Source organism: Leptinotarsa decemlineata, unplaced genomic scaffold (assembly GCF_025532065.1).
Source record: "Leptinotarsa decemlineata unplaced genomic scaffold, Ldec_3_MD MMD2_tig00000505_RagTag_RagTag, whole genome shotgun sequence".
NCBI lineage: Eukaryota > Metazoa > Arthropoda > Insecta > Coleoptera > Chrysomelidae > Leptinotarsa > Leptinotarsa decemlineata.
In genome coordinates this window covers 9,672,066-9,688,693 of record NW_027412549.1, presented here as the reverse complement: position 1 = coordinate 9,688,693, position 16,628 = coordinate 9,672,066, and the positions used below count along the sequence as shown (strand labels likewise).

The following is a 16,628-nucleotide window of genomic DNA, read 5'->3' as shown; positions in this document are numbered from 1 at the left end:
TTCGGTAGATTGAACTCAGCCTTCCAGTGGGTGCATTAGAATACCACTACCGGGGAAGTGGCATCCATGGAGGTAAGAGTCCTTCATCCTAAAGTGTGCATATTCGAAAGAATATATGTCCTCCTTTTCTAAGTCAGTCGAGAAACTCATGAATCAACCAAAAATTACAACCCGGTGTCTGCAGTAGCCGTAGACTAAACGACAACAAATACCCTCTTCGTAATATAGATTCAAGAGCGAGAGCTCCAACTCTCAAACGCGTTAACAAACCCAGAAGATTTGTTACCTATAGAGATAGGTCGTATAGCAGAATCAAAATCTCCATCTGGAGAGGAAAACAATCTGCCCAATTCTGCAAATGTTCACACAAACGATAACTTCATCAAATTGAAGGCGAAAAAGCCTTGCATAACTGAATATAATGTTTCGCCAGGTATAACTGACTCATATGGAAAAGTTGCTTTGGGCACTTGAGGTGAGAATCTCACACGTTGAACATCCGACAACCTCAATATCGATCGAATAACAAAAATCTCTCTCGTACACTGGTCAGATTCCACAGAAAGGAGTCTTCTTGCTGGTGGTTGCAATTATTACTCGTAGGACGTTTCTTCCCTGAAAAACCTTACAGGAGACCTATTTCCCAAGCCACACATTTTTGTTTTTCACCTACATAACGAAGGTAATTGCAGACCGATCGCCGATAAGGTCTTCACTAAATTGAGGTGATATGTCAACATTGGAGATCATTCTTTCTCACGAAAAAATGCAGGCTCTGGTTATAGTACAACAGATGCTCTGTGCCTGCCCTATCGGATACTGTGTTAGGAATCGCACGTTAGAAAGTGAGCTCTTGTTAATCCTCACATCTCACAAGTTGTCGTCTGACAGTCTCGTTCTTGCCAGCTCACATGGAAAATCACTACTGAATAAAGTTCATTCAAGATCTAGGTTTAGGTCTAGGTCTAGATCTAGGTCTGAGTTTTATAATATTAGCACCAGGTATATCTATTGAAAACACTTCCCTCTCATAATACCTAACAGTAATGCTGCATTTCGCTAACAATGTTAGAATCATCGGGGATGATATTCCACAGATATCGTAATCATGAACGTGATAATTAATCAAAAGTTTATCATGTCCACAGTTTAAAAAAAATGTTTTGAAAATAATGTTATGAGTACCAACATTTTCCAGTTGTCTCGATAAAAATAGATAAACGGAAAATTTCATATTCAATTTTTCATTATGAAATGTCCGATTTACGGAGTCGTCCACAGTTACCTACTAATCGGCAGTTCATCCTTGTGAAATATAATATTTTTCGATTCAAATATTAGTTTCTGGATTTTGACTATTGACAGCGTTGATTTATTTTTCAACTTGGCAAGTTGGTAAATTTGTTTTTGTATCAGAATAAAAGACATATGTCATCTTCATACTCGTAGAAGTTGAGAGAAACGATTATTGATAAGAAACTAGATGGAAAAAGCCTAGCGGAACACCACTTTGGTTATATTCCACACTGAAAGTTATGTTGTCTGAAAGATCGACATATTGCTCGCAGTTATGTGAATACGGTGCAAGAAATAAGTGAGTTACATCTCTAACCTCATATGCCCACTCTGCATCATATGCAGAGTGGGCAACAAATATAATTTGTTGCCCACTCTGTTATTACAGCTTTATATTGCATCCTCAGAGTCGTTAACTCTGCTTTCTGGAGCAAGATTAATGAAAACCGTATTGCTCAGTTATTTCCAAGTAGAGAAAAAACTTTTTAAGAAATTCATTAGTAAAATATGCTTCGTCAAAAAATGTTTTTTTAAGAAAGTATTATTGTCTGATGAATTTGTTAACACTTGATATAACTCATTGGAAGTCATTCCATCTATCACATCGTCTGTGTTTTGACTTTTATTATAATTAAACCACATATTACAATGAATGTCCACCAACTTCAAGCCGCTTTTCTAATGATCACCGTTCATTTGGACAGAAAAATAGCTTACATTGGCCCATTGTTGTTTTCTCTACGTTAGAAAAAATATCTTGCGAATTCATCATAATTGTCGAAATGATTTGATATAATCACACTACTGGGTAACTACCAGTAACTGGTATTATAGGGGTCTGATACCCAGTATGAGAGTAAACAAAAATTGTATCAACTTTCAATGTACTGTCTTCCAGACGTTTATTGTCGCTAATTCAGAAAGCAAGAACCGCAAGATATGCAAAGTTTAGGGACCACTGTTGGTAGGCCCTCTTAGACCTTGGCTCAACGCTAAGGGGGCGACGTCCAGCGTCATAACACTCATGGGTTGAAGACGGGTGTCTCGCCGTCCCGTCGTGAGTTACGAAGGTTTCAACTGGAAAGTTTTCTTGGAAACGGGTGTCGGTATCTAACAAACGAATATTGTCCGGAATAAATGGAATATTGTCACGAATACAAGGGCCGTTAAGGGACGACGTTTGTATGGAAAATAGCAGTGTTCTTATGAAAAATAGGAATTGGAATCTTCTGTTTTTACCATTTTCACCACATCAAATTAATATATTAATTTGAAAATGTCCTCATAGGACGAAACTGCAGTAACGTTAGTTAAAAATAAAAGTGGTGAAAAATATAGAAAGTTTCAATTCTCATTTTTCATGATAATTTCCTACCACGTAGTAATGACTACATCCATCAATTTATTGAGCAGTGTTGTTCATTTTTTTGTATATGGTTCGTTTTGATAATGCAATGAGTGAACATATCCTATGAAAACGCCGGATATTCAAGAAGGAACGTTCAGAGTAGGTCAAATTAGACACTTTTGAAAGGAAACTCCTGTTTTCATACTAGATAGATGAAAACTGACGGTTGTGTCTGAGGGTCAAATTTTTTGACAAACTCAATTAAGAAAATCGTTTATTGATATCTTTCATAATTTCTGAGTTACAGCGTGTTTTCCGAAAATGTAAAAAGATTTCCAAGGCACTCCTTTACGGACAATGAGATGTGATATATCATGATATGAAATATCGATAGTTATTGAAAACTATTTTTTCAATGAGACACCCTGTAGATTCCTGAATATTTCAGAAGAGCTTGAAATTACCTTTTCAAAAATTTAGCACACTTGATGTTTTGCTGGAATCGTCTTAGAATTACAGAGCTTTAGGTTTTTTCATGTAGACTTTGAAACGCACACTTTGATTAAGTTAACTTTGGACGAAGCGGCGATATAACAGAAAAAATTATTCAGTAGTAACTATCAAATGTTGAGAGAGCTTTCCACAGCAGTAATTGAAACGCATAGTTTCAATAAAACTGATAACAGTTTGTACTATATTTACTACTAATAAATGAAACTTCAACAATAATAATGATAAAGAAAAACAATGAAAAATATTTTTTTCAGAAAAGGTGTGCGAAATGTCTACCAACTTTTCCTACACGCCTTTTCTGATCGTTTTTTGCCGAATTAATTATTTCAATAGGATAGGGTGAGAGAAGCAAAACTTTGCATCACTGCCGCTTCCAGTTCGTATCTAGATTCGGAAATTGAAAATCAAATTTTTCAACTTTCTCCAGAAATGAAAGTTCATAGGCGTTAGGTCCGGTGACCTGGCCGGCCAACGGTTAGGTCCTTGGTTGACTATCCAATTATTACCAAAATAAGCAGCCAAAAATTGATGACAATTGCAGTGTTGTGAGGCGAAGCCCCGTCTTGTTGAGAATATATTTTTCAGAGCTCCATTGGTGGCAATTCATAAACATTGAATATTTTGCCCTAAAATTTCTAAATACATCTGGGATGTGGGAATGTGATTATGAATGAACGGGCCAATAATTCTACCTATGAAAAAACCTGCCCACAAATCTTCCTTAACTTCTCTACTCCACAATAGAATGAGGATTTTGTTGTGCCGGCAGTGTTGACACAAGCTTTGTCTGTCCAAATACAATTTAATGAAAAATTATGCACTTGGTTAAAACTTTCCAGAAACCACTAGCAAAAAGCCATGCTGCTTTCAGAATGTCTTGGTCTGAGTTGTTGAACTCTTCTGGTCCTATATGGCTTAAATTTGTGTTTTATCGAAATCCTTCTAACATTAGTTCTTCGTAGGCTATCAGTCTTCATCTGTCCACTTTGAAAACTAACCACAATACATATTGGAAAAAGTTCACACATTCAATTTCATTTATTTTTTATTTTATATCATCATTTTGTCGAGTAGCTAAATACGGAGGTTGATGACTTCATTGAATTGAATCAAACAGGGATAAAATGATTTCAAACCTGAAAGAGTACACCACTCTCGCTGCGCAATACGTTTGTTTTTCTGCCTATATATTTCTGAGATGTTCTCATTGCAGTGGTGAGTTTCATTCTTGGTAATTGATAAAGTTGTTCAGAGCGGCAAGGTAAGCATTTTGAGTAAAAATTCCGAATAGAGTCAATAGAATCAAAGACATTTTCATATATTGTTTATTGTTTTGTTACATGTTCATGTGAAAAAATTACAGTAGTTCTTAATGTTCTAATGTATTGTGTTCAGTATACCAGTGTCAGTATTTAATTTATTCTGCTTGATTTTATTTGTTCTTTTGTGTAATGAATATTCGTTTGAAATCTTGGACTTCCTCATTTCCTCTTCAACTGAGAGAAATACCTTCGAAGTGAGAGAAAAGAAAAATTGAAAGTAGTGGAGTCTTCAGCGAATGAGATAAGAAGTAAATAGACGAGTAGAAAATAGTGATTGAGAAATGAAAATTGAGTTGAGGTGAGTAGGGGAACAAGGCCGGTACGAGCCCGCTTCAAGGTCGCGCGTTCAGAATCATTCTGGTCACGAATAGAAAAGACAGTACTTCAAGGAGTAGTTACCAGATGATTAGATTTCATAGGTTGTGCCTTGAAGCATCGCACCAGATTCCACATAAATAATGTTTTAGAGTAGCCTCTCATTGTGATATTTTCAATGAACAGTTTACGAAACTGCAACATGTATTTCACTATGCAACAGCTCCTTCGTATGTAGATCTTTGAAAAAACTATCATATAGTAAAACACGTATTGGCGTTTTGTTCAACTCCTTTCTGAAGAATTCACAATGAAGTTTTACTCAAATACAACTACAAATGGACTCTATGGAACTACATAAGAAGATAGAGCATTCAGTGGCCACCACAAATTTGTCCCCCGTTGATTCAAACAATCATATCACATTTGAAATATATCGGAATGTGCGAAAACGTTTGTATTTAATATTCTTACATATAAAGAGGGTTGTGGTCATATTAATAATAAGTGGCTGGATGCCAAAATGTTTTTGTCAGAATTTTGAATATGGAAGACAACTGTAAAAATACTTTCGAAGCTGCCACATGAGAGGTGGACGGAATAACATCACAGTGAGGTATGATAAGTGACAAATATTTCATAAGTTATTATCGATGTCTTTCAAAACAAGCTTACATTCAATAAGTATAATGATGATATTTGTACTCACATTAGCTGCTGTTCCGATAAACATCATTGGCATTAATGTCATAAATCCCATGAAGAAAAAGAAAATCAAACATAAAAAAAAAGTATCCTTCGGCGCATTCTTGATTTTCTCAGCAAGCCTTTCATCGTCATTTTTTGAAGCTGATAACACAGAAATTAGAGATTCTGCAAAATGAAAGTCTATTGGATTTCGATACGAATAATAGGTCACTTATGCTAATTTAAATAAAACAACAAACAAATTGCCTTGCCTATAGAAAAATCAAGGTTTTGCTTCTTCAGCCAATTATTCATGTCACGGAAAAAAAAAGATTTTTTGCTTTAAAGAAATTCATTCAGTCCAATTTATTTCATCATTTTGATTAAATATCATTCATTTCAAACGACGTGAATTGTATCGATTAGATGATAATTTTGCCGATACAAAATGAAATTCTCATTTTAATTTCTCTAATATTTCAATTCAAGAGGTCTCAGGAGGTCTCAAAAGGTTATTGAGTTCTCAAAATAATTCGGTTATGCCAAACAATATAATTTCATCAAATCGAAAGTACGTCTATTGAATGGAAACTTTCCAATTCAGTTTAGCAGTATGGGGTGCTGTTTTGACACTAATATGTAATCGAATCTGTTTAAAAAAAATCAGTTCTGAAATCTGTTTTTCCGTTAATCAGCTGCCGCCCCTATACGAACGACAACTCTCAGAAGTTGAGAAACTTGTGCGAGCTGAGGACTAACGAGGTCTTACCGTTTAACGTGTGATTCCTAACACGGTTGAAGAATCATTCCAGCTTCAACCAGATAAATTCTCTCGAGAAAAATATCTGGTCGAGGCGGGAATCGAACACAAAACCTTCCGATCTTGAGTCGGACGCACTACCACCGCGGCCAATTCCACAACTAATATGAATATGTATTTTCACTTCAACACTTATATCAATACATTTAACTAATTCTGGAAATAATTTCAAACCCAAAGATAATTTCATTTCAGTATTTTTATTATCTGTTGGTTTGAAAAATTAAATTATTTCTTTGAAAGGAATGGTATAGTTGAAATACATTTAGGGAATAAAGTGCCGTTCGGCACCACCAGCGTTTGCGCAAGAACCGTAAACTAATCGCGAATGGAATTAGAGTTAAAAATGTGTTTTGTGTTTTGCAAGGAAATGACGAAGAGGTTTACAGTTTGAAGTTTTTCAGTGTTTTCACAGGTATGTTGATATTTATATACTTTCTTTCATTCCATATTTTGAAATAATTATGAATAGCATGTATTGGATGAACAGACATCGTTTTTTTCAAGCACGTGCCCATACATTTTTCTCGACAGCTATCCTCCATAAAAGTGGTTTGAAGTTCTTATTGTTTAATGTAATGACTGAAGGAAAGCTTCGATGTTTTCAATTCTGTTTTTGAGAAAGTAGAAGTTGTCGAGTGGAATGATTATCATTGAGAGGTAGGTAGGTATGCATACACTGGGTACCTAGTTGACCTTTGGATACGGAGGAATTGGACATTTTCAGAGTGAATAAAATTAAGGTGTTTGCCACAGAAATAGATGTAGTTATACAATGACAGCGAAGAACTGTACTTTTATTTCGAATTGTAAATTTCTTACATCATAAATAATTGAATAGTGCCGTAAACAATGATTTCATTTTCATCCGGTATAATAGTTGACTTCAAAAACATGATAGTATATACTGAATCCTTGAAGGAACCTCTTTTTAAGATTTTTCTTTTAAATAACATTGTGAAATAATCACAGTTTTCTCTTGTATTACTTTTTTAAAATCAGTAAGACCAAAAAAGGAAAGTTATTTGTAACATATTTACAGGAGAGATGACATCCAACAACGTATTCTAAAAACACTATTGTGTGATTTTTACCAGACAGTTTAACAAAAATGCAACACGTGTTTCGCCATATACTGGCTTCCTCCACTCAAAACATGCAATATAATCTCTTTTATTTTTAGACATGGAGAAATTTCTCAATAACTTGGGATTAAACGACCTGATTGGCATTTTTAAAGGCAAAAAAATACATATATTATTTACCTCCCACTAATATAGATACTTAAAACACATACTTTTCAAACAGACATAGCTAAAAGGCTCACTGATGAAGAAATCAAATGCATGATTCCCTCAATTGGCAAAAGAAAAATATTCAACCAAGGAAGCAATTGATGGAATAAATTAAGGATTATATACAGTGTGTCCAAGATAAGGATCCTAAGCATGGGAATCTCAGTACCTGTTGGAGATACAGCTTAGGTTAAATTAGGAAAAAGTTGTGTTGTTTAAAGCTTATTTACATGCCGTTTAGAAACTTGAAGAATTTTCATGGCCTGCTGAGATATTTGGGAAAAACGAGAATTTGACAATATTAATTCATTTTTTTTCTGACTTTATTTGAAAAGATATCAAAAAATGAATAACACTTTTTCATTGGCACTTTCAAGGTACTACACGATGGTATTTTTAGTTTTTATATCCGACGTTTCTTTTTCAAAAAACCATCATCAACTTTATTTTTTTAAATAGCCCGAAAAAAAAGTACACCCTGTATCTGATTCCATTTTTTATTACAAATTCAACGATGTAACACATGCCATTGTTTTCTTTTTAGTTTAAGGGAAAATTGCATTTTTTGTATTTTTAAAATGTATTTTTAAGTAGGTTAATAATGATTTTTTTAAAGTAATGAAAACAACAAAGAAATTAACGTATTTTTTATTTAATTCAAAGGAGGTGTTCAAACAGGTTTCCGTTATTTTCCAAACATAAGTATGATCTTCTAGCTGTAGAAATTAAAACATCACGTAACATCTCTGGTGTAATACTGTTATATGCGACAGTTACACATTCTCGTAACTGCTGTTCAGTTTCAAAAGAATGTTGATAAACCCGGTTTTTAACAAAACCCCATATGAAGAAGTCCAGAGGAGTTAAGTCAGGGGATCGTGCTGGCCAAGACACTTCACTAAAGGTTCCAATCCACCTTCCAGGAAATCGCTGCGAAAGATACTCTCGAACTTGTCTAGAATTATGTGCAGGAGCACCGTCTTGTTGAAACCAACAGTTATTGACCTGTGCCAGAGGTAAATTATCTAAACAGTCTTCTACATAGTTTTGCAATAAATTATGGTATCGTTCGGCGGTCAAAGAATTATAGTAAAAAAACGGACCTAGTATTTTAGTTCCTAAAATTGCACACCACATATTAAACCCAAAACGTTCTTGATGTCTTGATATTTTCTTAACACGCGGATTTTGCTGAGCCCAGTGATGCGTATTGCGGCGGTTGAAGATACCATTATTAGTGACCATACTTTCGTCGGACCATATTATTTTTGAAGGGAAATTATAATCTTCTTCACACGCGCGTGTATACCATTCGCAAAAATTTCGGCGCCGTTCGAAATCCCCTGGTTTAAGTCCTTGGCAAATCCTAAATTTATAGGGGTGATATCTATTTTTACGCAAAATAAATTGAGCTGTGGATTTGGCTACTCCTACATTATTTTCGATTTGCCTAGTTGATATTTCAGGGTTCTCAACAACTGCTTGTAAAACATTATTTTGGGCTTATTCTGAAGATTCCTTTTTTCGAGATAAAACAGGCTTTTTAAATGAATCATATTCTTTTATTCATCATATTTTTTTTAAATAGAAAAAATGTAATTTTCCTTTAAACTAAAAAGAAAACAATGGCATGTGATACATCGTTGAATTTGTAATAGAAAATGGAATCAGATACAAGTTTCTAAACGGCATGTAAATAAGCTTTAAAGAACACAACTTTTTCCTAATTTAACCTAAGCTGTATCTCCAACAGGTACTGAGATTCCCATGCTTAGGATCCTTATCTTGGACACACTGTATAACAGAGGTATGTTTTCCATTCATAACTTGTATAATGAATATGTATACCATTACAATTAAAAACATATTCAGTTTTCTCAAATATATATTTTTGCGATTTGCTGTAGATACTTATTATTCAGGTATGTACCTAAGTAATTATATGCTAGAATTCTCAAATTTAGTACATTTGAAGGCCTGAAAGTTATGGTTGGAGAGCTAAGTGAATTGTGTCATCACAGTCATATTTTTAATCAAATTTTTCTGTGATGCAGTACGTCATTGTTTTTTTCCTATCATCAAGAAATAAGGATACCTTCGTCTGTTAAATTGGATTTGTACAAAAAAAATAATTATATTTTTATATTTCTATGAGATAATATACAAGCTAGTCAGTAGTAGTAAGTAGTTAGTAGAAATGTATCCAATAGTATTATTGCAAAAATGTAGACAATCACAAATATCTGTTCTCTTTCACTTCTTCAGTGAGAGGATTCGAAATCGACTCAAATTTTTTTTTGGTAGATAACACCAATAATAATACTGAACAATAAAATATGTTGATGTTTTAGATAAGGCTTAACCATTTGTGACGAATTTATATTTTTATTTAACTATTTGTAGGAGTCTATTATAATTTATTAATTGTTTGAATAAATTTGTTACTAGAATTTCTCGATTTTTATTTATATTTTGCTCATTCTTATGTTGAATTTTTTTTATGGCATTTACATATTCAGTATTAAATATGAAATATTATCCGCAAAACTCCCATCAGCAGCTGATTGAAAGCTTGTGATACGTAAGTAGATCAATAATCCAGTTGAGAAAATGATACAAATTGTATTTCATGTATTAAGAAATTGGTTTGCTGAACAAATTATAATATATTCTTACAATTATTCAATAACTTGATCTATTTCGATTGGAGATTCATGTAAATTCAATCACTGACTCTCTGTATCTTTGATTCTACCGAAAAGTACTTTTCTCAATACTAAAACTACGTAATGCTTTCTATCCACAAAATCCATGTACTAATCGAATCAGCATTAGCAGGAGATGACAACAATCGATGGTCTAATGGTTTTTTTATGGGAAAATATTTTATGGTAAAAAGCATATTGAAGTTTCAGAGAAGAGAAAAGTAATTTTCAGTAGAACCGATCTGAAGCTCCATTACTACCAACGAGATGCTGGTACTCAAATTAGTATATTTGGTTGATTGAATCCAATAACCAAATTCAAACAAGAGGGAAGGATTTTGATTTGTAACTTTATTTCATTTTGTTCATCATTATTCATACTCATTTTGAACTTTCGAAATGCTTTCCTCAATTAGCAAGATACTCATAATGAGGTATAAACATTGTTCGTTCAACTACTATTCATTCTTTGTTTAACAAAATCATTACTTCAGTGGAAATTTTCCCATAATCAAAACAAGCAAAGTTCTCCATCATCCTGCAGATTTGTTGTTTCTTCAACATAACTTTTACTCAAATAGAAAATACATTTGATTATTTCAATCAGTTGATTACCGGAAAAACAGATATTGAACAGATTTTTTCAAACAGTTCCACTATTTCACCCATTCTCGCTATCAATTGGACAAAATATTACTTGAATTCAATTCTTCTTTGAATTGAAATAACTGATCGATGTAATTGTTTCACTCAAAGATTTGTTTGATACAATGAACATATGCTGGAAAAAATAGTTGGAAGTCAAGAATTCTTTTTTATTGCACCAACAAAATATTTTGTCGTGCATATATGACACTTTTATTTCTTTGAATGAAGTGAATTTTCTTTCATTCAACAAATCTTTTTCCGTAAGGGCTCACCAATAGTCTACTTTAAGATCAGAAAATAAATCTTCAATTATTTTTTATTGACTCAAAAACAGTATATGTAACTGATAATTGCCCTCAATGAATATAAAGGAAGAAACAGTTGAAGACTGTAGTAGACTCGGCCCCGATTGAGCCAGACAGACAGCCGGAGCGAGCCAGACAGCCAGGCATCCAACCGTGGTGTACCAGTGACGAACAGTGGCGTCACCAGCCAGTCTTACAAATTGTCACGGGTTGTCAGGCATCCAATAGAGCGGCGAACCATTGTCACGCGCAGAGCGTGCATCATAGTGGCGGGAGATTTGATCTGTGGAATAATTCAGAATAAGCGAGTAGGTAATACGTTATAAAAAAAGTTTTGTTGAGGAGTTGAACGCGGAACGTTTGGTATCGTAGCTTTTGAGTATAATATCATCGCTAGCGAGGTATATTGAAAGTAAATGCGAATAGTTGGTAGATACGGGTTGTGGTTGATAAGCGCGTACTGATAAGTTGGCTGTTATTAAAACAATGACATAATCACGAATTGCGAATGTTGGGTATTTATAGCGTTAGTTTTGTCGGGACCGAAATTGACTCATTCATTATACTTGACAGCATTTTTATTTTTGATTTCCGTAGATTGTAATCATCCGTGTTAGGAATCACACGTTAAAAGGTAAGACCTCGTTAGTCCTTAGCTCGCACAAGTTTCTCAACTTCTGAGAGTTGTCGTTCGTATGGGGGCGGCAGCTGATTAACGGAAAAACAGATTTTAAACAGATTTTTTTTAAACAGATCATTATCGTATTGAAGATAGGAAAATATACTTAGATTTGGGAAATAATTAATATTTCATGTAAAGATGTGTATGTGTGTGTAAGAGCGAGAGGCGCGTGTGACGTAATCGATGCAAAGAGAGATGGAGATCGAGGTTTTACCGGTTGCTAGTGCAAGCAGGTGTTGCCAGTTGTACAATAAATCAATGTTTATGGAGTAATGTAGCGTTGCCGGTTTGAAAATTAAGTTATAGAACACACAGAGTCATCTATGAGTCACTAGCTGAACTATCTATTGGTTGAAGAAGGACACTGTAAACACTAGACTCATAAGACTGCATCTGTCAAATGTCAATACATGTCAGCATGGCAGGTTCGGCGTTGCCAGTTGTACAATAAATCATTGTTTATGGAGTAATGTAGCGTTGCCGGTTTTGGAATTAATCGTGAACTACTCGACGGAAATTGGAAGCGCGAAAGTGATATATTTTATAATAATGAATCAGATTTCAGAAAAAACATTACAGATTAATGAGGCTGTATCGTTTCAAAGTGTGATCCCTCAATGTTACAAGGTATCTCAAAATACATCATTGAAAACAAACATGGCGTCGAAGTGTACAGGGTGCGTCAAAATACATCATTTAAGAAAAAACATAACAGTTCCACGAGGCTGTAAGTTTTCAACGTGCGATCCCTCAATGTGTACAAGGTATCTCAAAATACATCATTGAAAAACAAATATGACGCCGAAGTGTACAGGGTGCATCAAAATATATCATTTAAGGAAAAAAACATGTCGATTTGAAATATGATATTAATGTGTATACAGGGCGTTTCAAAATACATCATTTAAGAAAAAAACATGTCTATTCAACAGAAGTCTAGCGTTCCAACAAGTCGGAAGTCTCGTATCTTTGTTAACCAAGTTAGCATCATCAGGAGAAAGAGGAGATCCAAAAGTGTCGAGAGGTTAAGCTTTGTGGACTCAACGTGAGGGCAATGGGAGAGCGGAGTATTCGACAATGACATTTCAAAATACGTGGTTTTCCGTGCGTTTTCGATCGTTTTTCGTGCGTTTACGATCGTTTTTCGTGCGTTTACGATCGTTTTTCGTGCGTTTTCGATCGTTTTTCGTGCGTTTTATACCGTTTTCCGTGCGTTCATTCATTATCGTTTCATCGTTATTGTCGTAACGGTTTTTCGTGTTTCAATATGACAGTCATTTATCATTTAACGCGTTTCGCTAACCAAGCTAGCATTATTAGGAAATGACTAAAGTCCATGCTTTGTCATATGAAGATTCATTTTGCGAATTTTCAGACTCTTGAACGGAACCTTTTGGAACACCCAACCTAACTTCTGTTACAGAGTGGTGTCGGTCAGCCAATCAGAATGGTGAAATCAAATATCGCTCGATTGATTGTGCTAGATGAAATTGAACTGGAGAATGAGGGTCAAATAATAATGATAATAGTGATAAAACATTAAAAGCTTGAAAGTGACGTAGTCAGCGTGATAGGTGGTGGCGTGTGTGATAATGAATGAGTTATTACAAAGAATAATAGCGCAACTGTCAGAAGGGCACTGAGTTGTATATTCACTAATAATGATCGGATCGTCGCATACAGCACGTCAAATGAAAGGATAAGAAATGGAGAATTCATCGACAGAGAAAAAACAAATATGGCGTAATGAATATAATATCCAACGCCTAATGTGAAATAACATAGGAAGAATTGCAAATTCAACAAACTTGTAATTAAAAAATGTTGGGTTATGAACAACTATAAGTTTATTCCAATTGCAGAAACTTGATTCAAAACGCAGAATTTATTGACAAAGAAAATGAAAATAATCATCGTATACTGAAACATATGGTATTTTTGGATTCCTTAAGGTGAGAAGGTTTCGAATCCGTCAAAAACAGGTCACTTCCGGTTTTTACCTCCGGTCGTCCCATTCCGATGATTTTGACATCAATGGATTCGTTTAGATGTCAAAAAACATAGTTACTCATTTTACGAAGCCAAAAGGACCTCATAACCTATTTTCGCTATACTAGTCGCAACAGGTCGGTGTGGGTACTCATTTCAAATGATTTAATGTGTAGACTATGGAAAATATAATATCGAGCGCCTAATGTGAAACAGCATAGGAAGAATTGCAAAGAGAATCATTGAAAAAACTTCGGATCGTTACGTACATCATGTCAAATGAAAGAAGAAAAATTATAGAATTCATCGACAACGAAAAAACAAATATGGTGCAACATGTCAGAAGGGCACTAACCCACATCTTTATAAATGATAACTGAATCTCAACGTGCAGCACATCGAATGAAAGGGAAACGAATGCAGAATTCATCGACAGAGAAGAAGCAAATCTGACGCAACATGTCAGAAGGGCACAAAGCCACATTTTCGTTAATAATAGTCGAATCGTCACGTACAGCACGTCAAATGAAAGGAAAAGAAATGCGAAATTCATCGACAGAGAAAAAACAAATATGGCGCAGTATGTCAGAGTGACACTAAGCAACATCTTTGTTAATGATAGTTGGATCTCAACGTGCAGCACATCAAATGGAAGAGAAACGAATGCAGAATTCATCAACAGAGAAAAAAAAACGGAGACGATGCCAAGAGGGCACAAAGTTGTATCTTCACTAATAATAGTCGCATCATCACATGTAGCACTTCAAATAAAATAGGGGAAAAAAAGCAGAATTCATGTGTTTGTTGCGCTATTCAAATCCAAGGTGACATGGATCAATGTCAACGCTGAATATGCATCTAACAAAGACTCTTTGATTTTCTTTTGTTTCATTTCAGAATATGTCATCACTAATTTTTATATTCAAACCCAAAGTGACATTGATCACTGTCAATGTCGAATCTACATCCGGAGATACGCAGTTCTCAAAGCGACGAAACAAAGGCTCTTTGTTTCATTTAAAAATATGTCATCACTTATTTTACTATGAATACGTCATGCATGGCGAAATGAGTTAGTTGCATCCGTTGAAAGTGATACCAGTGACAAGTGCACCGATTCTATTTGAAAGTAAGTGTTTTAGGTTTGACTTTTTCCTCAGATGAATTTATTCAAATGTAATTTAATTGAAAATTGGTGAGAATTGTTGAATCATTTGATTTCCAAAATTTTTCTCGATATATATGTTGGATGATTTCAGTCAAATGTTTCACATGTCATGGTTTGTTTGAGATAGTATTCGCATATATTGTGAATCAAAACATAAAGCTTTCATTTTTTATTTTTCACAGATGGATTCACAAAAGTTGATTGCAAGTTCGATCGTGAAGAGAAAGTCAAGTATCAAAGTAGCAGATTTGCCTGTGGAGATGCCGCAGAGGATATTCACTGGCAAAATCGTGAAAGGAAAATTTGGTGAGGCGGTCTTGTTAGATTTGGGAGATAAAGTATCATTTCTACCCCACCGAGTGACGGAGGCGTATCGTCCTCACTTAGAAGAATTTTCATCAGGAAAATACGCTATTGTGTTCAAAGGGTTAATGGACATTGGGAAACCGAATCTTGTCGTTTCATTTGAGATTGTACAGAATTAAGGTTAGTACTGTTTCCAATTTTTCTTTGTTTTATAGGCAAAGAGTTTTTGGATGTATACAATATTTTTCATTCTGGTCGAAAATTCTCACTGACAGAAATGATCCGCATGAAGTAGTGTTTTCATACAATATTTTTCCTTCACTTAGTGCGTGCAGAATATGTGTTTTAAATTCTTTATTTTGGATGACACTTGATTTTTTATTTTCATTATAAGTGTAGCAATTACTTCATGAAAGACATTACCCTCCCTGTTGCCAAAAAATTTTTTTTAGTGTATGTTTTTATTGAAAAATCGAATTTATTTCAGTGTATTTTTTTACTGAAAAATCGAATTTATTTCAGGATAATACATCAACGTGTGCAGTATCAGTCAGAGTCATCTCAACAACAACATTCAAAACCGTCATAGCAACCTTTCCAGAACGAGTTTGAAATCTCAGCAGTTTCCATTTTTGTCAGTCTATAGTTGCACATTATGAGGCTAGAATTTGTCGATATTCAATATATATAAAACCGTAGTGAATTTGGAAGACTTTGAAGATTCATCGTGGTGTGTTCCAAAATTCAAGAAAAACACGCCGTTCTGTATGGGTCATTCCAAAGGGAATTTGTTCTGCTGCAGTCTCAATAACGTTGATATTCTATATAAATGGCTTTATAATATACTACCAAAATAAATAAAATACATATCACACACATCTTTTTTTGAAAATGAAAACTTATCTTATACAGGGAAAGTTGTCAAAAATATGCAATAACAAAAAATTATATACCAGATTTTATAGAGATGAAGAAACATCATATTGAAAGATACTAGGTTGACAAAAACAGGACATTTTAGAAATGAAGAAAATAAGTTTGTCCGTCATTTTAAATTCTGATTCGTTGGGTCGATATAACAAAAAGTGGCATTTTATATTTTGAATTTTATTCAGGACATTATCATAGATGATTGACATTTCACATTAAATTTCAAGTGTGATATTTGGAAATTCATTTCGTATTGTAGTTTTTTCGAAATTCCCATTCAAAATAGCATCCTTTGATAT

The 16,628-nt window shown here is 34.3% G+C and overlaps 1 protein-coding gene across 4 annotated transcripts in view; it reads right to left on the bottom strand.

Annotated features, from left to right (window-relative positions):
* The window catches only part of LOC111510317 (equilibrative nucleoside transporter 3), a 61,106-nt gene that overhangs the window by 29,826 nt on the left and 14,652 nt on the right, over window positions 1-16,628 (bottom strand). For 3 of the 4 annotated variants that reach the window (XM_074173904.1, XM_074173903.1, XM_074173905.1), the window contains exon 2: window positions 5,504-5,667. The exons of the other annotated variant lie outside the window; for it this stretch is intronic. In XM_074173904.1, coding sequence (XP_074030005.1) covers window positions 5,504-5,667 — 164 coding nt within the window. The remainder of the gene's footprint in view (window positions 1-5,503; window positions 5,668-16,628) is intronic. 4 annotated transcript variants of the gene reach the window in all.